This window comes from Dipodomys merriami, unplaced genomic scaffold (genome assembly GCF_024711535.1).
Source record: "Dipodomys merriami isolate MVZ:Mamm:240054 unplaced genomic scaffold, mDipMer1.0.p SCAF_60, whole genome shotgun sequence".
In the NCBI taxonomy this organism is placed as follows: domain Eukaryota; kingdom Metazoa; phylum Chordata; class Mammalia; order Rodentia; family Heteromyidae; genus Dipodomys; species Dipodomys merriami.
This window is the reverse complement of record NW_027206180.1, coordinates 1,419,658-1,442,762: the sequence shown is the minus strand read 5'-3', so window position 1 is coordinate 1,442,762 and position 23,105 is coordinate 1,419,658. Positions and strand designations below refer to the sequence as shown.

Here is a 23,105-nt window from a genome sequence, read left to right as displayed (position 1 = left end):
AAAGAATCTACCAATTTTTCTATGTAGGAAAAAAAATTTCATTTAAACTTAGCAACTTAACGATCTCTGGGAGACTTAAAAACATTCTCTGGGCGATTTAAAAACAGGGATGAGAGCTCAACAGGGCCAGACGCCTTAAGGGTAAACGTGTAAGGTCATTTTAATTCCTGGTCTTTAACAATACAATTGGAACTTTAGCCATAGCTGTGTGATTTTTTTTTTCCTGCACAAAATGTGAAGACAAAATTGTGGAGCGTACAGGGCAGTTTCGTGATATTATTTTAACTTCTGGGCACTACTGAACTAGGCTATTTCCTCTGAATACAGAAACCACCAGCCTGGAGGAGCAGTTACAGGAAAAGCACCCGCCTGCCCCTGGAGGTGCAGTTCCCCAGCTGGAGCTATTAGTCTGTGGTTGAAGAGGAAGGGGCGGGGCCTGCTAGTGCGCGTGCGCTCTCGGCCTCCGTCTGGGCGTGGCCGCTCTAGGCGCCCGGGAGGTCGCGGGGTTGAGGTGGCTGAGCACTGAGTGCGGCCTCTCTATGGTCACGGGCCTGGGGCATTCTCCTCCGCCTCCCCATCTTCTCCTGAGGGTCTCAGGTTACTTCCGGAAGTGAAGGATTCACCTGCGCCTCGGCTTTCGCGGGGCTCGGGGGCCCGGGCGCGATGGCCGGGCTGGCCCCGGGACCAGAGAAAGGGTAAGCTGAGGCACGGCGGGAGATGTTTAGGGACGATCCGTGGGCTTTATTGTGGGTGTGGCGAGGAAGCCGTTCTCCTGAGTCGCCCCGCGGGGTCCGAAGAGGCCCGCGGGCCTTTCTTCACCCAGGCCTGGGTCTTTGGGGGCCCTAGCCCGTGTCCTGGCCGCCGGCCTTCGTTTGGCCCGCTTCTCCCATCCCTTTCCGAGATCCCCAACGTCGGCACTGCGCCCCTGGGCGTCAGGGTCAGAGCCACTCCACTCTGGGGGCCCCCCACCCCAAGATCGGGAGGAGGGGCGTCGCCTCCACACACCTGGGAGGGGGGCGATCTGGCGCCCGCCCTTCCTCCGGGACGGGGACGGGCCGATGACCCACCGGTTAGAACTAATCGGACCCTGGGTGAGGATCTGGCCCAGCTTAAGGTCTGTTGGGTTCAACCCGTTCCTGCCCCGAGGAGGAGAGATCCTTCCTCCACCCCCATCTACACACACATACACTTGCTCTCTTAAAAGAAGGTCACGGAAGCTCAGAAAAGGGGGAACATGAAACTCCAAAGTCACCGTGGGGCTGAGCTTGAACCCCCTGCCCTACGGATCGCCGTTCCCTCGACCCGGGAATGTGAACTCGCGGCCAAAGTGCGTTTGCTTTATAGGAAGAAAGGGGCGGGGAAGGAGGGAGAAGCGAATGAGCCCGGTTGCATCTCACTGAGGATCTTTGGTCGGGGCCGAAAGGGTGGGCCCCTAACTTTGGTAGAAAAGAAAAAGCCAGAACCCTTGAGGACCATGCCCTCAACTGTCGCCGCTGGGCCCTCCCCGCCGAAGCCCATTGGTCGACGCTTTGGCGTGGCCCTGACGTCACGCCGGGAGAAGCCAATGGGAAGGAGCGCTGCTTATCCTGAGGCACACCCCAGAGCCAGCCAGGGCGGCCCGCGCGCGCGCGCCAATGAGATCACGTTCGCTCTTGTCCCAGCTGTTTGGTAAACAGCCTGTCAGGTTGTAAGCTGCTGACCCCCAGTTGTCTGGGTATTTTCACAGACCTGATGGAAAAACTACCCACTCCCCTCACCCTTCCCACTTTTTCCTGGAGTGTTGACACTGACACCAACAAACTATATTTGAGGGGGGGGACTCAGTAAAATGGCACTATTAATAATTAGAAATGATCATTCCAGTCAGCCATACAGCCTGCTTCTTTTCTGAGCATCAGTGGATGTAGTTTGAATAGCTAAAGCCTTCTCATTTCTGGACTACTCCGTAGGAAAATCCGAGACTCAGGGAGAGTAAACTAGCAAGTCTCACTCCGGGGATTATGTTTTTTCAACTCTATCAGACTCTCCAGGGAAATTACAGTCTAGGCATTGGGGGAAATATAAGCCTTACACTAATACACAGAGGCGGGACAGATTGATTAACGGGTATGAAAGGACCTAGTGACTTGATTTGGGTCTTACAAGTGAGTACTTTCGAGTTTAGGGTTGTGTTGCAGGTGGAAAAGCATGAGCCTATGGTAAAATGCCAAGGTGTAGTGTGTGACCAGGAAAGAAGTAGAGAATAATCATAATAGTCATAGTAATAGAAATGGCTGGGATTTTCATGGCACTCACTACTTGCCAAATGTTATTCACATGATAATCATTTCAATCCTTTCAGCAACCTTTTTTTTTTTTTTTTTTTTTGGGTCCGGTCTTGGGGCCTGAACGCTGGGCCTGGGCGCTGTCCCTCAGCTCTTCAGCTCAAGGCTAGCGCTCTACCACTTGAGCCACAGCGCCACTTCCTGCTAGGAATCGAACCCAGGGTCTCAGGCATGCAAGGCAAGCATTCTACCACTGAGCCACCTTCCCAGCCCTCAGCAACCTTTTAAGTGCTGTTAATATGTCCATTTTGCCTGGTGCTGGTAGCTTATGCCTTTAACCATAGCTGCTTAGGAGACTGAGATCTGAGGATGGCAGTTCAAAACCAGCTCAGGCAGGAAGTCTATGAGACTTTTCTCTCCAATTAACCCTCAGAAAACCAGAAGTGGTACTATGGCTCAAAGAGGTAGAGCACTAGCCTTGGGCAAAAAGGCTCAAGGACACATACAAGGCCCTGAGTTCAAGACTCATGATGGAATATATATATATATATATTCATATATATATATCATATATATGAATATATATGATATATATGTATATATGTCATATATATTCATTTACAGATGGCTGCTGAGGTAGACAAAGGTTAAGTGAATTTCCTGAAGTTATGTGACTAATAATTGTCTTTTGGGATTTTTTTTTTTTTTGGCAGGACTGGAATTTGAACTCAGGGCCTGGATGCTGTCCCTGAGCTTTTCTGCTCAATGCTTAGTGCTCTACCACTTTGAGCCACAGCTCCGCTTCTGGTTTTCTGGTGGTTAATTGGAGACAAAGAGTCTCAAGAAGTTTCCTGCCTGGGCTGGCTTCGAACTGTGATCCTCAGATCTCATCTTCCTGAGTAGCTAGAATGACAAGCACCCAGCTCAGGGTCCTCTGTTAGGCTGGTACACCATAACTTGAGTCTGTCTTTACTGGTTATTTTGGAAATGGAATGTAGCAAACTTTTCTGCTCCAGATACCTTCAAATCAGTACCCTCCAGGTCTCTTGACCTGTGCCAAGGGACAACAATGTATTCCTCTACCTTGATCCCAGACATCCTGTCTAGGTGTCCCCAACATCCCAGGTGATTGTCATGGAGATGTTAAGAGCACTGATACGGAGTCAGGTATTTGTTGATTTGGTTTTCATCCACATATATCTGGACCCCAGTATTAGACACTGTCAGGTATGATAGACTTCTATGACTTGGTTCCTGACTTCAAGGATCTTAGAAATTGGGTGTGGCTGAAGCAGTGGTGTGTGTATGTATACACACATAGGAATGAGGTTGGTAAACACCTGTTACTTTTCCAAGGGGAGGATAGCCCTAGTGAGTGGCTGGTTTCCAGGTAGAACCTAGAATTTCCTGCTGGGTTTAAATTGTATAACAGAGGGCTGGGTCCATGGCTCCAGTGGCAAAGCCAGTACCACCCAAAAAAGTTGAGCTCTGCAGTAGTTCACAGTTTGTGGTTGAGGATCGAGACACTGAGTGGATTAGAGATGAGTCTCCTGGATTTGTCTGTTCAGACTGGCTTTAAACTGGATCCTCAGATCTCAGCCTCTGGAGTAGCTAGGATTACATGTGTAAGCCACTGGCACCTGGTGAAAGTCTTGACATGGCTTCCTCTTCTTTACCAGCTTAGGGATCCAGTGGTATCTCTTAGATGTTAGGCACTACTTTGGGAGATTAAAAAAAAAAAGTTTAAAACAAGCCTCTTCTAGAGGCTGTCTCAGTCCACTTGGGGATGATGGGTTTTTTTGTTTGTTTTTTTTTTTGGAGCTGGATGCCTATAATTTTAAGTACTTTGGAGGCTGAGATCTGAGGATTGTGGTTTGAAGTCAGCTTGGGCAGAAAAATCTGTGAGACTAATATTTCCATTTAACTACCAAAACATTGGAAGTAGAACTGTGGCTCAAGTGGTAGAGCATTAGCCTTACGCAAAAAAGCTCAGGGACAGTGCCTAAGCCCTGAGTTCAAGACCCAGGAACAGCACAAAGAAATTAAAAAAAAAATAAAAAAAAAAACAAAGAAATCAAGATTGTCACTTAATTTTTTTTTTAAGTTGTACAAAGGCAATTCTGGAGAAGAGTTTTAATCCATGGTCTTCCATAGCCTGTGGTCATATGTCTGAAGCCTTTTTATATGTCATAGTGAAAACTGCAGGATTTTGAGTTGTGATTTTATTGACTTCTTGCTTTCTTAAGACTTTGTGATTCTTAATATGTTAAAGTATAATATAAATATAGTATATTAGTAATAGTATATTAATATATTAAAAGTATAGTATATATTAATAAGCCATATAAAATATAATATAAATGGCAACGTGTATTATATATTAATATGTATATTAATATTGATAAAGTATAGTATATTAATAAAAATATGATGTTAACATACAGTTTATTAATAGGGCTTAGTAGCTTAAAGAAAAATGTTATTGTTAACATAAAGGTGATGTACAGAGGAGTTATCGCTACATAAGTCAAATAAAGAGCACATTTCTTTTTGGGCAATGTAACCCTTTCCCTTGCTCTCCCAGTTAGAGAAAAAAAATTTAAGTGTTGGAATGAGCTGAGTCTGCAAAAGATACATTCATTGCTAATATACGAGTCAAAAGTGAAGTGTGTGTGTGCATTTGTATGCATGTGTATGTGCACTGGGGATTCAGTCGAGAGTTTTAGTTGGACATGTTAAAACTGATAGCCAAACAAAAAAAAATTTTAAAAAAACTGGTAGCTAAGGTATGGATTACTTGGTAATTACAGCAGTTTCTATGTATGTGTGTCTCTGTATCTGTGTCGCTCTCTGAGTTACTGGACAGGTGCAGTGTCCAGTACAGGGTAGGTCCTTGAATATCTGCCACACGGTGAGTACAAGAGGACAGCTTCCTCTTCAGCGTGTCCTCTTCTTGCCCAATACCACTCAAGGCATCAATCATTGCACTTCAAAGTTCAGGCAGCAAGTCAACATCCCAAGCAACTACCTTTACCCTAGTAATTTCCAACCCTTCCGAAAGAACATCTTTTGTAATTAGAAGGGGGAAAAAAGATTCCATACAGTCAGACTAGAATTGCTTTTCTGTAACAAAACAAGAGTCCATTTTGCTGCCTGCATTACATACTTGTAGTGTTGTATATTTACTGCTATTTCTTCTCCTTGTCTTATTTCATTTTGGCACATTTATTTTTATTTCATAATCACTGCTATTGGGGGGCACTCTTTGGACATTTAATGTCTGGTGTGTTCTGCCAGAGTTTTGTGGCAGTGCCAGGATTTAGTGTACCAGAAATAGAAGTCCCAGTTCTATTGTACAGGTTCCTCTACAGGACAGTGTGCTCCCCTAGCTACAGCAGCTGGAGTTCACCTTCCAGACTCCTGTCACACGTGGTTTGTTTTTCTCAGCTGTGCAGTAGCATCCCTGGAATGTGGCCTGCATAGGAATAGGATGTCATCAGTCCTTTGAACTAATAACTTCCTATTTGCTTCATTGGAACAATGTCTTTATGAGGACAGACTTTTAAAGTCAGATTGTCATTTAAGACCTGTCTTTGCCCTTTACTAATTAGGCCTGTGTTTCCTCACCTGTAAAGGGAAATGACAGTAATACGTTCCCCTGGGACTGCTGCGCCTTTCAAATTATGTGGGCTTAGTAAATGTTAGTACTTGTCATTGTTCTGTATTTCCGGGAAATATGTAACATAGAAGGAGCCTAACCAGAAAGCCACACAAACCAAAATGTCTTTAATCTTGTATTGAATGTCCTAGCAAAGAAATGACTGGAGACCATATTTTTTTCAGGCTAGACCTCTACTAAATTAGCCCTTAAACAGATTATTATTCATGGGACACCAGGTATATATAATGGTCACAAGAAATGTGTGGGGGTTTTTTTCTTTTCTTTTCTTTTCTTTTTTTTAGGACAGCCAAGAAATCGTCCAACAGTTTACTAGAAAGAATAGCAACATTTTTTTTAGGGGGGGGGGACGTTGGTCATGGGGCCTGAACACTGGGCCTGGGCGCTGTCCCTCAACTCTTCAGCTCAAGGCTAGCGCTCTACCACTTGAGCCACAGCGCCACTTCCAGCTTTTTCTGCTTATGTGGTGCTGAGGAAGCAAACCCAGAGCCTCATGCATGCAAGGCAAGCATTCTACCACTGAGCCACCTTCCCAGCCTGGCAACATTTTTTTTTAATCCCCACTGTCATGAACACAAGCTGAAGTCAGTTATAAGGAAAGACAGACAGAGGAAGGAAGTAGGGAAATAAGAAAAGGAAGAAAGGAAGGAATCCACTAGTGTTAATTAACATTTTCTTACTTGCTTGCCATACTGACAATGCAAGTACAAATCTTGTCTAAAATGTACATACTCTCAAACAATGCCCAACTTTCTTTGTTCTCCATGCTAAGAAATGTAAAAGCTCTTGGACCAAACAATCCCAAATGTGTATACTTCAAACATCATCTAAGTCAGGGCATTCACTCACTTTAGCTAAGATAGCTAAGACACGTCTGGAACACTGACAAGTGAATCACTTAAGTATAATGCTATGATGTAATTTTTTAAAAATAAACTTAAGTGGAACAGTCCTGAAGGCTACACCAGAGGAATTCCAGGTTTTCAGTTTAAGGTCAGCCCATTTGTCTCAGTCACTTTTGAATCCAAATTTAAAGTTTAGTCATCTTTCCATAAATTGGGAACTGCCTATCATGTCAGTAGCTAAACTGTGAGTAAAGAAGACTAAGGTGGGGACTGGGAAGGTGGCTCAGTGGTAGAGCGCTTGCCTTGCATTCCTGAGGCCCTAGGTTCGATTCCTCAGCACCACATAAGCAAAAAGAAAAAAAGTTGGAAGTGGCGCTGTGGCTCAAGTGGTAGAGTGCTAGCCTTGAGCTGAAGAGCTGAGGGACAGCGCCCAGGCCCAGAGTTCAGGCCCCACAACTGGACAAAGAAAAAAAAAAGACTGAGGTGAAAGGTTTTTATTTATCATAACTGCTGTGTTACTTGCCTGGGATCTTTGACAGCTTTGTGAAATCTGGAAAATGCTTATCCACAAAGAAATATTACCATGGCCAACTTAAAAGTTTCTCTTACAAATAGTTCATTGACAAACTCTTAGTGAAGCCTTAAAAAACAACAGCAAAAATATATATATGGTAAATCCACATCTTCATCACCACCCACCCATGTCATTCATCATCTCAGAGAAACCATCAAAAATAGACTATCTTCATCTGAGTCATCTTCTCTGCCTCATTAGTGATTGAAATCCACACCGAGCCAATTAAACTTTGCCCTTTCTTGTGTTAAGCTACGCCACGATTGGCCAGATTCTCCTTTTCGTAAACAACATAAAATCGACCTGTCCTTTCTTTTATGCTTGGCGTCATTTTGGGTCGATATGGTAGAAAAGATCGATTTCGTTTAAATGTTTAAAATTGTCCCTTCTTCGAGGACAGTTAAAAGTATGTCTGGATTTTTCGACATTTGTATTATCATCTTTACTGCCTTCAACACATACTGCCATGAGGACGTAGTACCTTGGATCGAACCATTTTGCCAAAGTAGTCTACATGGTGAATGGGGAGGGGGAACAGGGAATGTTGGCAGCAGCAGAGGTGTGTTTGTTCTTTAAGACAGGATCTTTGTAGCCTGGCCTGCCCTTCAGCATGAAATCCTCATGCCTCAGCTTCCCAGGTGCTAAGATTGAAGGTATGCACTACCACACCCACACCCAACTGTATGTTGAATGAAGGGGAGAGCCATAATCATATACTGCTGATACAGTTTCAAGCTTACAATTTCTAAAGCATTAACCAGCATCACATAATGAGATCTTTATAGGCTAAGGTATAAAAAAAAAAGGTTTTAACTTTAGCTCAGAATTGGTGCATTATTTGATAAGCTTAACAAAAAAACATCCTAAATGGTGTGACTTTCCTAATGGGTAACTAAAAAAACAAACAGGCTAGGGGCATGCTTGTATAAGAAGCAGAGGGTTTTGAATTTAAACCCCAGTATCACCAAGAGGACAAAAAAAAAAAAGTTGAAGCACAGTGGTACAATGCTTGCCTAACATACATATAGCCCCAGATTCTAACCTCAACACCACACACAGGAGAGGAAAAAAAAAAAAGCAATAGACAGGTAAGGTAAGCGTAGTACCATGACTTCCCACAAAGCAGCCTTCCAGATAAGTCCATAGACCAGCTCCATGTCTAGACAACCTCACTTCCCAGGGAGACCCTCTCATCTTCTTCAGTTACATAGTGTATTGGGAAATGTGCCAGTGCCAGCCTTTCTCTTTCAGAGATTTTTCAAGTATTGTACCTTGGCAGATATGTCTTAAAAAATAATAATCCAGAGAAAACCATTTCCTTTCATGAATGCATACAGTAAGATTAAACCCTCAGGTATCTTTTATTGACTGGATTGTTATTATAGAGGTAATAGACAGCTGGGTTACATTTACATGTGTCAGGTAATACGTACATTTCCTTTTGTACAGTGTCAAATGGTCCCTCATTCTCTCCCTTTCCCTCCCTCCATCTCCATCCACGAGTTGCATAGTTCACTTTCATCAACATCTATTGCACTCTACTGCTGCACTTTTTCATCCTTTTTCTTCTGATTCTGTGCCCTCCCCCCTCTTCCCACAGATATGCATGTGAATACATCATATATAAAGTAAAGAATACAGAATCATCAGAAAAAGAAAAAACAAGAAAATTGTCCTTTGTTTCCATAGCTCTGGAGTTCATTTCAGAATGTGTGTTATTTTGTTTACATATGAAGAGGCGCTTGGGTATTGCACCTTTGTGATTTTCTCCTATGACTACCCTCTTTTGGTCTCACTGTATGTGAGTACCTAAAATCCTGTGTAAGTCGTTATATCTCATTGTGTCTTAGATCTAACTTCCACATATCTGGGAGAACACGTGCCATTTGTTTCTCTAATCTTGGCTTGCCTCGCTTAACATGATTTGTTCTAGTTCCATCCATTTCCCTGCAAATGACATTTTATTCTTTCTAATAGCTGTGTGAAATTCCATTGTATATACATAGGTACCACATTTTTTGGATCCACTCATCTATGGTGGGGCATCTGGGTTGTTTCCATGTCTTGGCTATTGTGAATAGTGCAGCAATGAACATGGATGTGCAGGTGTCCTTATCATATCCTGGTTCACGATGCTCAGAGTAGATGCCTACTGGTATGGCTGGCTCATAGGGAAAGTCTATGTTTAATTTTTTGAGGAATCTCCAGACTGCTTTCCAGAGTGGTTGTACTAGTTCACATACTCACCAACAGTGCAGTAGGGTTCCTTTCCCCCACATCCTCACCAGCATTTGTTGTTCAAATTCAAAATGTTGACCAATGTAACTGGGGTGAGATGGAATTTCAGGGTTGTTTTGATTTGCATTTCCTTTATGGCCAGAGATGATGAGCATTTCCTCATGTGTTTCTTTTTTTTTTTTTTAATTTAACTTTTTAATTGTTATTATAAAGGTGATGTACAGTTACATGAGTCAGGTAAAGAGTACATTTCTTTGGACAGTGTCACCCCTTCCTCACTCCACTTAATGGTTTTAAATTTGCTTAACGTCTGAACAGTTAAATAAAGTGCACTTACATATAAAATTATGGATACATCTCAAAGGAAAAAAAGAATATTTAAATACATGTGTTTTTTTTTAATTTTTTTATTGTAAAGATACTATACAGAGGGTTACAGTTACATGAGTGAGGTAATGAGTACGCTTCCTCTTGAACATTGTTACCCCCTCCATTGTTTTCCCCCTACCATCCCCTCCCTCCCTCCCTTCCCCAAGGTTCTTTTTTTTTTTTATTGTGATTAAGTGATTACTTAATTTCCGGAAATTCACAGTATTGTGGAATAATGATGCTCATTTAAAGTCACAAGTTCATTCTAACTTTCCTGGAGCAAATTGTCTATCACAGTCTGTAATATATAACGGTGCTCATATGTTATATACCATATATGTGATCAGCAGCATGGGGATATTTAGTAGTGGTTCAACCAGATGAGTGGGAGTTCTTTGTTTCTTAAGTCCTGTTAGTTTTGTCATATCACCTAACATTTTGGATTTATCATCCACTTATCAGGGAGACCATGTACTGTTTGTCTCTTCGTTCTTGGCTTACCTCGCTCAACATGATTCCTTCTAGCTCCATCCATTTCCCTGCAAATGCCATTATTTTGTCATTTCTAATGGCTGCATAATATTCCATTGTGTATACCACAATTTTTGGATCCATTCATCTGTGGTGGGGCATCTAGGTTGTTTCCATATCCTAGCTATTGCGAACAGTGCTGCAATAAACATGGAGGTGCACGTGTCCTTGTATATTGGTTCCTGTTGTTCAGGGTAGATGCCTAGAAGTGGCCTCATGTGTTTCTTTATCATTCTTAACCTCTTCTTCTGAGAAGTCTCTCCTTAGCTCCCTTACCTGTTTAATGATTGGTGTATTAAGTTTGGAAAGGGTTAGTTTCTTGAGCACTTTGTATATATTGGATATTAGACCTATGTCTGATATATTGCTGGTAAAGATCTTTTCCCAATTGGTTGGCTGTCTTTCTAGTTTAGTAACTATGTCCTTAGCTGTGCAGAAACTTTTTGTTTTAATGTAGTCCCATTTGTCGAGTCTCTCTCCTATCTGCTGTGCTCCTGGGACTCTGTTCAGGAAGTTCCTACTTGTACCTATAAGTTCTCATGTCTCTCCTACTCTGTCACACAGTACTTTCAATTTTGGGTCTGATGTTAAGATCTTTGAACCACTTTGAATTGATATTGGTGCATGGTGACAAGCAGGGACCCACTTTTAGTTTTCTGCATATGGCTACCCTGTTTCACAACACCAGTTGTTGAAAATGCTATGTTTTTTCTACTGTATGTCTTTGGCTTCTTGGACAATTATCAGATGACTATAAGTGTGTGGTTTTATTTCTGAGTCATTTAATCTGTTCCCTTGATCTTTGGGTCTATTTTTGTGCCAGTACCAAGCTGTTTCTGTTATTATGGCTCTATAGTAGAGTTTAATATCTGTTATTGTGATACCACCTGCATTGCTTTTTTTGCCTAGAATTGCTTTGGCTATTATACGCCTTTGTGTTGTTGTTGTTGTTGTTCTCCATATGAATTTTTGGGTGGTTTTCTCTGTCTCAGTAAAGAATGTTATTGGGATTTTGATGGTGATCGCATTAAATTTGTATATCATTTTGGCAATCTGGTCATTTTCACAATATTGATTCTACCTATCTATGAACATGGAAAGTCTTTACATTTCCTGGTGTCCTCTTTGATTTCTTTCTTCAGAAAGTTTGAGCTGTGAAGATCTTTTACAATTATATCAGTTCAAAATCAGTTCAAAGGCAGGTGCCAGTGGCTCTCGCCTGTAATCCTAGCTACTCAGGAGGCTGAGATCTGAGGATCACGATTCAAAGCCAGCCCAGGCAGGAAAGTCCATGAGACTCTTATCTCCAATAAACCACCGGAAAACCAGAAGTGACACTGTGGCTCAAATGGTAGAATGCTCACCTTGAGCTAAAGGGCACAAGGACAGCACCCAAGCCCAAAGTTCAAGCCTCGTGACTGACAAAAAAAAAAAAAAATCAGTTCAAAGCCAGCCCCTTGGGCTGGGAAGGTGGCTCAGTGGTAGAGTGCTTGCCTTGCATGCATAAGGCCCTGGGTTTGATTCCTCAGTACCACATAAGCAGAAAAGGCCAGAAGTGGCGCTATGGCTCAAATGGTAGAGCGCTAGCCTTGAGCTGAAGAGCTGAGGGACAGCGCCCAGGCCCAGAGTTCAGACCTCATGACCAACTAAGAAAAACAACAAAAACAAAGCCAGCCCCTTAACTGTTTTGTTTTTGTTTTTTGTTTTTTTAAGCCACAGCTCCACTTCTGGAATTGAAGATAGTTAATTGAAGATAGTCTCCCAGACTTTTCTGTCCAGGCTGGCTTTGAACTGCTATCCTCAGATCTCAACTAGCTGATTAGCCAGGAGATCCAACATCTATTTATCCTATTTCATTGATCCTTTTTTTCCCCTAGATGGTCTGATGCTTGACGGAGTTTCCTGAGTCTGGAATTTTCTATGTCTTGGGGTCCTGGAACTTGCTAAGCGATGGAGGAGGCCGAGGAAACGGATGGGCTCAGGACAGGGCCGGAGAAGGATGCTGCTACCCACAGCCCCCGCCCACAGATCTCGGTCAGTGAGTTTTCCTGCCACTGCTGCTACGACATCCTGGTGAACCCCACCACCCTGAACTGTGGGCACAGCTTCTGCCGCCACTGCCTGGCTTTATGGTGGGTGTCCTCAAAGAAAACAGAGTGTCCGGAATGCAGAGAAAAGTGGGAAGGCTACCCCAAAGTCAACATTCTCCTCAGGTAATGCTGGGCATGCTGGGCGTGCCCGTGCGGGGGTGGGGGTGGGCGCTGAGGCCACTTGCCCTCCCAAGGGACTGCCATCCTTGGCCTTCATTCTACATGAAGGAACAGAGTGAGTTGTTCATGCCTATAATCCTAGCAGCTCAGGAGGCCAAGATCTGAGGATCACAGTTCAAAGCCAGCTAGGAAAGTCTATGAGACTCTTATCTCCACTAAACTAACCAAAAAGCCAGAAATGAAACTGTGGCTCACTGCAAAAGAAGCTCAGGGATGTCACCCAGGCCCTGAGTTCAAGCCACAGGACCAGCACTAAAAGAAAAAAACGAAAATTATTGTATTCTAAATCATTTAGCTGTCACTTTCCCTGAGCATGTGTATATAAGTTACTAATGATTTGCTTTTCCCATAAAGCAAAGCCCTGGCAAATGTTCTTTTCCAATCTGCCTGTTACTCATGCTAACGTTGGATTATTTGGACCTGGGCAAATTCTACTTAGTCCAGCAGACAGTCTGACTAATCTTGCTTTCCTGCCTTCCCCATAGGGATGCCATTGAGAAGCTGTTTCCAGATGCCATTAGGATGAGGCGTGAAGACATCCAGCACAACAGTGACATCATCCAAAGTCTCACGGCTTTTCAGAGGCTCGGGAATGACCAGCTGCCTTCGGCTCCCAACACAGGCCGCATGAACCAGCAGAGAGGAGGGGGCTTCTTCTCCGGGGTGCTTACCGCATTAACTGGTGTGGCAGTAAGTAACTCCCACATCTACTTGAGATAGAATCTTCTGAGCCCACTACGGCAGTGCTACAGAAATCCAGGTGTTTTTCCAAGCCTTGTGGATGGGGTCAGGGACGCCATTGGCGCTCTTTCCACCCCAACCCACCCTCACGTCCTGAGGTCCCTGTCCATCTTCCAGGTAGTCCTGCTGGTATACCACTGGAGCAGCAGAGAGTCCGAACATGACCTTCTGGTCCACAAGGCTGTGGCCAAGTGGACGGCGGAAGAGGTTGTCCTGTGGCTGGAGCAGCTGGGCCCGTGGGCCTCCCTCTATAGAGACAGGTTTCTATCTGAAAGAGTAAATGGAAGGTGAGGAGAAACACACAACCCAGAAAGATGCTTCTTACCTGTGGGGAAAACTTGTCACCCTGCTGTGAGCAGCCCTGGCAGAGAGCCCTTGGTTCTCCCTCTTCCTCTCTCTCAAAAAAGGCTAGGTCTCTGGGTCTGGTTTCAGCCATGCTGGAGCACCTGTCAGTGCTTCATTTGTCCTCATGACATTATAGAGACCAGCCAGATCTGCTCTGTCTTGATCAGCTCCATTCCTTTGCTATTGCAAATAATGCTCTGCTGATCTCAGAGTACAGTTTTTGAGAGGCTTCTATTTTCAGTACTCTTATTAGAGTAGAATGGCTGGGTCATTGGCTAACTCTGTGTTTCCTTCCCTCCTCTTTCTCTTCCTGTAGTGAGATTTGAACCCAGGGCATTTGCTTGCTCGGCTTGCATGCTCAGGGCTGGTGTTCTACCACTTGAGCCACATCTCCAGCCCAGCTTTTTCCTTGTTAATTGGGGATGGAGTCTCCTGGACTTTTCATTATTGCTTGGCTCTATGCCCACACTTGTAAAATAGAAGAATATGTGAGAATCAGAGTCTGTCACTGAGAGATGAACGGCTTAGGAACAGAATGCCCTGGTGTGCTTTGGGCCATGGTTACAAAGTGTCCATATGCCACTACTCTGCAGAGCTATCCAATAGCTCAGCTGCGATTGATAGAGGGATTGCAAATAGTCATGTGCTTAGATCTCACCTTACCCCTACAGAGCCTACTCCGGGGAAATGGATCTCAGTGTGGAAAAGATGCTTCCAGTCAGTACCCAATCTCAAAAACAATATCCCTTCACCCCTCCACAGATTGCTTTTAACTTTGACAGAGGAAGAATTTTCCCAAGCACCTTACACCATAGAAAACAGCAGCCACAGAAGAGTCATCCTCACGGAGCTAGAGCGTGTGAAAGCCCTCGGCGTGAAGCCCCCCCAGAACCTCTGGGAATATAAGGTGAGTTCTTCCTTTCCAAAAATGGAGTGTGTAATGTATCTGGGTACTACATTACAGGTGTGAGCCTGTAATTCCAGCTACTCAGGAGGCTGAGATCTGTGGCTCTCAGTTCAAAGCCAGCCTAGGCAGGAAAGTCCAAGAGACTCTTATTTCCAATTAACTACCAGACAAATAGGAAGTGGAGCTGTGGCTCAAGCGGGAGAGCACCAGCCTTGAGCTTAGGGACAGCACCCAGGTCCTGCATTCAAGCTCCAGGACTAGCACACATACAAGAAAAGAATATCGAGAATGATAGCAATCACCTGCGTGCTCTTTGCTTAGCAGAAGAAAAAAAAAGCCCCCAGGAAGTGGTTCTGTGGCTCAAGTGGTAGAGTGCTAGCTTTGAGCACAAAAAGCTCTGGGACAATGCCCAGGCCCTGAGTTCAAGCCCTAGGACTGGCAAAAAAAAAAAAAAAAAAAGGAAAACCCCCTAGCCTGATTAAAGCCCCTGCCCCCACCCCAATAGCTCTCCCTCTCCAGGGCCCACTGTGCTGCACTGGGTGCTGGGCACCCCTGTGCTCCTACAGCGGCTGTGGGACGTTGTATGACCTGCTCTAACCTTAGCATAAGAGGCGTGAGCCGAGCTTGCCCTGCTGTAAGCTTCACCTCTGGGGCTCTTTTGTAATAATCCTTCACATACGTAGGGGCCCTGTGTGCATTTCCCCATTGATGGGCACCGCTTTCACTATCAGAGTTAGCTGTGGAGGTGCACATGTCATCCAGGCACTCAGGATAAAGATCTAGAGTTTCTGAAACAGAAAGTTTGTATGTTTATGTGTTTTGTATCACTGTTTGTTTTAATCTCTACTTCTCTTTTGTCACAAGTTATTGGTTTGATAGAGTCTGATCAAATGCTGAACTTTCTGTGGCTCCTGTATGTAGACCCACTATGGCTTTTAATATCTGGTAGATCATTTGCAAATCTCTCATCCAGCAGTGACCCTCGATTGGGAATACTTTAAAAGTATAATGGTGCAAGCTTGTAGTCCCAGCACTCAGGAAGCAGAGCAGGAGGATCAAAAGTTCTAGGGGCTGGGAAGGTGGCTCAGCAGTAGAGCGCTTGCCTTGCATGCCTGAGGCCCTGGGTTTGATTCCTCAGCACCACATAAGCAAAAAGAAAAAAGCCAGAAGTGGTACTGTGGCTCAAGTGGTAGAGCGCTAGCCTTGAGCTGAAGAGCTGAGGGGCAGCGCCCAGGCCCAGAGTTCAGGCCCCAAGACCAGACCCAAAAAAAAAAAAAAAAAGTTCTAGGCCAATCTAGGCTACATAAGAAAACCCTACCTTTAAAAAGAGAATGGGCTGGGAATGTGTCTTAGTGGTAGAGTGCTTGCCTAGCATGCATGAAGCCCTGGGCTCAATTCCTCAGTACCACATACACAGAAAAAGCTGGAAGTGGTGCTGTGGCTCAAGTGGTAGAGTGCTAGCCTTGAGCAAAACAGAAGCTCAGAGACAGTGCCTAGGCCCTGAGTTCACATCTCAGGACTAGAGAGGAGGGGGAGGGGAGGGGAGTACTTAAGTTGTCTCAGTATTAACCAGAGCAAACGGGAATTTAATTCTGATCCTATCATGGAGAAGGATCTTACACTCAGTCCTTCTCCACACTGCCCAGCCCCGCCCTGGGGGTGGGTGTTTGGCAGTTAGCTGAAACATTCCCCACTCCCAGTGGCCTGTGCCATTCCTTCTGAGTGCCGGGAAAGGCCTCTCCCTTGCTGCCTTTCTCACAGTGCTTTTCCTCCCTATCTGATGGGGCTGGCAGGACCTGATCGCTTGGCTCCCACGGGCGCCTGCCGACAGCAGAGCTGATGGGATGTAACGGGGGTGCTCTGCCTCCTCCCTGGTGCCCGCCACAGTCTAGCTGATCTCAGTCAGGCTTTATTTCAGGACTGGGTTCCTCAGTGATAGCCGCGCCACCCCACTGGGGCACAAACCACATCTTAGTGATGACATGGTTTGTGGCTTTCCACCAGCTTGCAGTTCCTAAGCAGATGTATACATCTTATTTTTCTTGAAGGATTGTGAAAAGCTTTTATCGTATTGGGGCTGTAGCTCAGAGGGATGATTGCAACTGTCTAATATGTGCAGGACCCTAGGCTCCATCCCCAAGCACCCCAGAATACTAATAAAGTACATACCTGCTACATTTGGTATCACCTTATTAGTCTCCAATGGGTTTCCTTCTTGTGTGTCAAAGATATTTAAGTTTGCTGGGCAACAATGGCTCACACCTGTAATCCCAGCTACTCAGGAGGGTGAGAGGTGAGGATCAGGGTTCAAAACCAGCCCAGGTAGGAAAGCCCGTGAGACTCTCATCTCCAATGAGCCACCAACAAGGCAAAAATGGGACTGTGCCTCAAGTGCTATCCTTGAGCAAAAAACTCAGGAACAATGCCAGGCCCTGAGTTCAGGCCCCAGGACCAGCAAGCACATACACACACACACACAAAAAATGTTCAAGGTTTACTTTGTTTTGTTGTTTTGTTTTTTATTTTTTATTTTTTGTCAGTCATGGGGCTTGAACTCTGGACTTGGGCACTGTCCCTCAGCTCTTCAGCTCAAGGCTAGCGCTCTACCACTTGAGCCACAGCACCACTTCCAGCTTTTTCTGCTTATGTGGTGCTGAGGAATCAAACCCAGGGCCTTATGCATACAAGGCGAGCACTCTACCACTGAGCCACCTTCCCAGCCCTTGTTTTGTTTTTTAAGGTAGGGTCTTGCTGTGTAGCCCATGTTGGTCTTGAACAAAGCTGTACATATGTACATATGGGAGAAGCCATTGCCACAACCAAGATGGCGAACACATCTGTCACTCCCAAGTTTCTTCCTGCCCCTTTGCCAAAAGTCTGCCCTCCAGCATTTCCCACACACAATTGGAGGTGTGCATTTCTCTAAGGACAGGTGACCTTGAGCATCTTCATATACACTTTCTTTACTTGATACTCCCAAGTAACAAGACAGCTACATCATAAAGTTACAATATTTATGTCAGTACTGATATGCTGGGGCTTGAACTCAGGGCCTCATACTTGCTAAACAGGCATTCTACCACTAACCCACATCCCCAGCCCTGGTGAGTTTCCTGCCTCTTCTTGCTACTTATTTGTTGTTGGAGGTGTTCCGTGCGATCAGCCACCATGACTGCCCTGTGCCTGCCTTGTCCCTGCAGGCAGTGAACCCCGGCCGGTCCCTGTTCCTGCTCTACGCCCTCAAGAGCTCCCCGCGACTCGGCCTGCTGTACCTGTACCTGTTTGACTACACAGACACCTTCCTGCCCTTCATCCACACCATCTGCCCTCTGCAAGAAGACAGCTCTGGGGAGGACCTTCTCAGCAAGCTTCTGGTAGGTAGGCCGGGCAGCGCAAACAGAACCAGCCAGCCTTCCTCGCTACTCAGGAGGCTGAGATCAGAGAATCCCAGTTTAGATCCAGCCCAGGCAGAAAAGTCCCTGTGAGACTTATCTCTAATGAACCACCAGAAAACCAGAAGTGGTGCTATGGCTCAAAGTGGTAGAGCACTAGCCTTAAGCAAAAGAGCTCAGGGACAGAGCCCAGGCTCTGAGTTTAAGCCCCATGACCAAAAGAAGGAAGGAAGGCGAGAGAGAGAGAGAGAGAGAGAGAGAGAGAGAGAGAGAGAGAGAGAGAGAGAGAGAGAAAGAGAGGGAGAGAAAGGAAAAGAAGCAAACCATCCCACTTCTAGAGACCAGAGTCGGCCCTCTAGACTTGAAGAATTTAATATTTATTTATTTATTTATTTATTTGGGTCCGGTCGTGGGGCCTGAACTCTGGGCCTGGGCGCTGTCCCTCAGCTCTTCAGCTCAAAGCTAGTGCTCTACCACTTGAGCCACAGCGCCACTTCCGACTTTTTTCTTTTTGCTTATGTAGTGCTGAGGAATTGAACCCAGGGCCTCAGGCATGCAAGGCAAGCGCTCTACCACTGAGCCACCTTCCCAGCTCTGGATTTAATTTTTTAAAGAAATGGTTGCTATAACTATAAAGGAAGCTGGTGAAGGTCCTGACCATATTTAGTTTAATAATGACTCCCAAAGAGTGGTTGTTTGCTCCACTGAGCCCTAGGGTCATGTGCTCCCTGGAGACCAGCCAGAGTGAGACGGACTAATGCTGAGATTAAATGCTATGGGCAGGGTCCATCCCAAAGGCCTCCCCCCCTCAATGAGCCATGGCCCCAGTCACCAATGCTGTCATATCACCTGACTCCAGGGTTGTGTGTGGTGCCCCACCCTAGCCACTTGTTTGTTAGCCTTCCCCCTCAGATTATTTTAGAGCTGCTAGACCGGTGGTTCACACCTATAATCCTGGCTACTCAGGAGGCTCAGATCTAAGGATCATCATTCAAAGCCAGCCTGGTCAGGAAAGCCCGTGAGACTCTCGTCTCCAATTAACCACAACACAAAAAAGCCAGAAGTGGAACAGAGACTCAAATAGGGGACCCTCTTTTACGGGGGGTGATTTTTTTCATATCTATTCGATCACTTGAGAGTAACGCTCTTTGGCACTGGGAATGTGGCTTAGTGGTAAAGTGTTGCCGCGCATGCATGAAGCACTGGCTTTATTCCTTTTTCTGTCCACAGAAAAAGCCAGAAGTGGCGCTGTGACTCAAGTAGTAAAATGCTAGCCTTGAGCCAAAGAAGCTCAGGGACCCCACCCGGGCCCAGAGTTCAAGCCCCTGGACTGGCACAAAAACAGAGAGAGGGCCAGAGAGAGAGAGAGAGAGAAATGCTGTTTGTTTTAGAGCCTGTTTCTATGGAAACATGCACGCACAACACACACACATTAAATTACTGATCCAGATCCATGATACATTTAATTCCCCCATGTCTGTCCTCATTCTGCGACAGGTAAGAAGACGTTGGATTTCAAGAATGCTCTGATGGGCCGGGAAGGTGGCTCAGTGGTAGAATGCTTGCCTAGCATGCATAAAGCCCTGGGTTCGATTCCTTAGTACCACATACACAGGAAAAGCTGGAAATAGTGCTATGGCTCAAGTGGTAAGAGCACTAGCCTTGAGCACAGAAATGCTCAGGGACAGTGCCCAGGCCCCAAGTTCAAGTCCCAGGACTGGCAAAACAACAACAAAAGAGTGTGCTTACATCCCCATGGGGACAGGAATTTACACACTGGCTCGTGTAAATTCATCTCAACCCCATTTTTCACACCAGGCTCATTTTGATGTCACTTCTGGGTTTCCACAATCATGTAACAAACCTCCCAGCTCCAACTTTGCTGACTGCCCCACTGCATATTATGGTGCATACCAAAGTCGACTAAGTTCTTTTTAGACAATTAGGTCCGTGTGTGTGTGTGTGTGTGTGTGTGTCCGTGTGTGTGTGTGTGTGTGTGTCCGTGTGTGTGTCCGTGTGTGTGTCCGTGTCTGTCCGTCCGCACACGCACGTGCACGTGCTCAGCACACGCCACGCTCCTGCGCTGGCTAACGCCCCATTTTGTGTGACCCCCCGGAAGGACCTGAGGGAGCCTACCTGGAAGCAGTGGAGGGAGTTCCTCGTCAAGTACTCCTTCCTGCCGTACCAGCTGATGGCCGAGTTCGCCTGGGACTGGCTGGAGGTCCACTACTGGACCTCGCGGTTCCTCATCGTCAACGCCATGCTCCTCTCCGTTCTGGAACTGTTCTCCTTCTGGAGGATCTGGTCAAGAAGTGAATTGAAGTAAGAGCGGTTTTATAGCGCAGTGCAGCGCTGGTAGCAGTGGCCAGGTGGGAAGGGGGAGGAAGGTGTGTAGTTGAGATGGGGTCTCGCTCCTTTTTGGCCCAGGCTCAAACCGTGATCCTCCTGACTAGCTAGGATCATAGCTAGGGGCCACTGGAACCAGGCTGCCCCAAGCCCTTCTTTCCCCAAGCCCCCCGGGGAAGCCCCCTTGGGCTGGGTCCTGGGAGCAGAAGACCCTGCGAAGCCAGGGAGAAGGCCTGGGTCAGAGCCCTGCCGTGGCCCACCCCGCCCCAACCAGCTCTTGTCTTTGCAGGACAGTACCTCAGAGGATGTGGAGCCATTTTTGGAAGGTGTCCACGCAGGGGCTGTTCGTGGCCATGTTCTGGCCCCTCATCCCACAGTTCGTGTGCAACTGTTTGTTTTACTGGGCCCTGTATTTCAATCCGATCATTAACATCGATCTTGTGGTCAAGGAAGTGCGGCGGCTGGAAACCCAAGTGTTGTGACTGGCGTTGTGGCGAGGCGTGGAGGCGATCTTCCCGACCCGACACCTGTGCCCACAAGGGGCGGAGGAAGCGAACTTCCTGCTTCTACCCCTGGTAAAAGCAAGGTGCTGCTGCTGATCGAAGGCTTCCACCAGGTCCTCTCCCTCAGCCTGTGGCACAGGGGCAGCAGAGACCGATGTCCCAGTGCCCAAGGACCATGGAGGTGACAGGAGAGCAGCCCCTCCCACCAGCTCCTTTCTCTTAGGGTCTGGGAGGAGCCTGCCATGATGGCTGGAGGACTCAGGGTCTTCAAGGGACACCGCAGGCCATCAGCAGTACCCCCTCCCAAACTCCGTGAGGACAGAGGTGCCCAGAGCCTCCGGCCAGGCTCTAGGTAAGGCCTACCCTGTGAGCCAAGTGTAGGAAAGCAAGGATAAGATTTTGCCATAGGCACAGATATCAAAATAGGAAAACCCAGAAACCGGTCAGCCGCTCTGTTGCGCACCGCTAAGGAACGCAGATGAAGAGTGGTAGCTGTTTTCTGTAATCATTGGAAGTTTGCTCCCTTTCTGTTGGGGGGCACCTACTGGGGTGTCAGGCATTTCAGGCTGAGCTGATGCAGGCTCCTTCCAAGTATTGCTTGGGCTTTGTTTTGTTCTTAAGAATTTGACCTGTAAAATATACCCAAGGTAGTCTTTGTTCAAGAAAACATTTTCTAAGTTGACCTCACACTGTATAATGTGTAGTCTTTATTGTCCCATTCTGCATAAACAGCAGGCCTAATTGCTGTAATTGTGACTTGAGGGGGGGGGCCTGGCAGGGGGACCTCCCATTTCCTCCCCTGTACAAACAGCAGGTAGATGAACTATGAGCTCATCAAGGTTGGCTTCGAAGACAAGCTTGTATCCAAAGTGTGTGTGCACGCCTCCAGGAGCCTTTCTTTAACCCTTACTATCTTGGAGTGAACATTTCACTCCAACTTCGCTTCTGAAAGTTTGAAGGAAATACTTGAAATAAAAATAAAGATTTTTTTTTTATACAGATAAAACCTCTGTACAATGAAGAGCAGCTGTTTAGGAAATAGAAACTTCTGAGTTACATGATAAACTCTGCAAGCCAGCCTCAAGTCTCCAGGTGCAGGCCCCCCCGCCCCCCAGAGGTGGCCTCAAGAGAAAAATCCTGCCACAGACAGGAAAGGCTCCCTGGGCCTGGGCAATGTTTGTGCGAGTCTGGCCTAGGCCCTGGGCTGGTTACTCTTCCCTTCCCACAAGAGGTGGTAGCTGGCCACGGTGCAGACTGACCACAAGATGGCTGGGCGCCCATCAGCCCCGCTCCACCAGCTGCCCACACCTTGCCTCCCTCCCCCACAGGTGACGCCCACAAAGGAGACTCGCCCAGAGCAAACAGCTGGGCACCAGCTCCTGTCTGGGCGCCTCCACAGGGCAGTTCAAGGGTAGCCCCCGTCCTTATCAAGGCAGGCTTAGGGGCGCCAAAGGAGTCTACAGAAAATACCCACTGAAAATGTCATTTCTCCAAATCCAGCATAATTGAAAACAAAAACGGGTTGGGGGAGTTGGGAGAAATTATTTACAAGCATCCTTATCCAAACAATGGACAAAAACAGGAACCAGCTCTCATGTCCAAGTCTGTGACCTATAACATGATACCGTTTAACTCTTGGGTGGGGGTGGGAGGGGGTCTGTGTTTCTGAGGGCTGAGGATGGAACCCAGACCCTTGGTAGGCAGGTGCTCTGCCACTAAGTCATAGAACGCTTCAAGAGGAAGTTTCCGTTGCTTTTTTTGTTTGCTGAACTCAAGGCTTCCTTCTAGGTGGTGATTGTTTTTTCATGACACAGAAAAAAATAACCTTATGAACATTATACAGCATAGTCTCAACTATATATATTTTTGCTTTTTTCCCTTTTTTTTTTTTTTTTTTTTTTTGAGACTGCCCTACTGTAGTCCAGGCTGTTATCCAAACTTGACCTGTAGCCCATGCTGGCTACTACAACTCTCGATCCTCCTACCTCAGCCTCCTGAGTGCTAGGATTAGAGGCGTATGCTACCAAGCCTAGCTTTGACTGCACTTTAAGAAACTAGAAAAATCAAATGCTAACCAGGATAGTTCTGGATTGTGGAATTA

At 46.1% G+C, this 23,105-nt stretch overlaps 1 protein-coding gene across 1 annotated transcript; it reads left to right on the top strand.

The window, feature by feature from the left end:
* The first annotated feature begins 482 nt into the window (after positions 1–482).
* Bfar (bifunctional apoptosis regulator) lies at positions 483–22,076 on the top strand. The gene is made up of 8 exons (XM_070003443.1): positions 483–695; positions 12,378–12,713; positions 13,256–13,460; positions 13,629–13,798; positions 14,619–14,763; positions 17,964–18,137; positions 20,275–20,477; positions 20,791–22,076. The coding sequence occupies exons 2-8, from the start codon at positions 12,451–12,453 to the stop codon at positions 20,981–20,983; spliced, it is 1,353 nt and encodes a 450-aa protein (XP_069859544.1). The 5' UTR covers positions 483–695; positions 12,378–12,450; the 3' UTR covers positions 20,984–22,076.
* Positions 22,077–23,105: the final 1,029 nt, after the last annotated feature.

Coding starts and splice junctions, on each gene's coding strand:
- Bfar (XM_070003443.1), top strand. CDS start 12,451: ATGGAGGAGGCCGAGGAAACGGATGGGCTCAGGACAGGGCCGGAGAAG. Junction 12,714..13,255: donor AAAGTCAACATTCTCCTCAG/GTAATGCTGGGC, acceptor CCTTCCCCATAG/GGATGCCATTGAGAAGCTGT. Junction 18,138..20,274: donor ACCTTCTCAGCAAGCTTCTG/GTAGGTAGGCCG, acceptor ACCCCCCGGAAG/GACCTGAGGGAGCCTACCTG.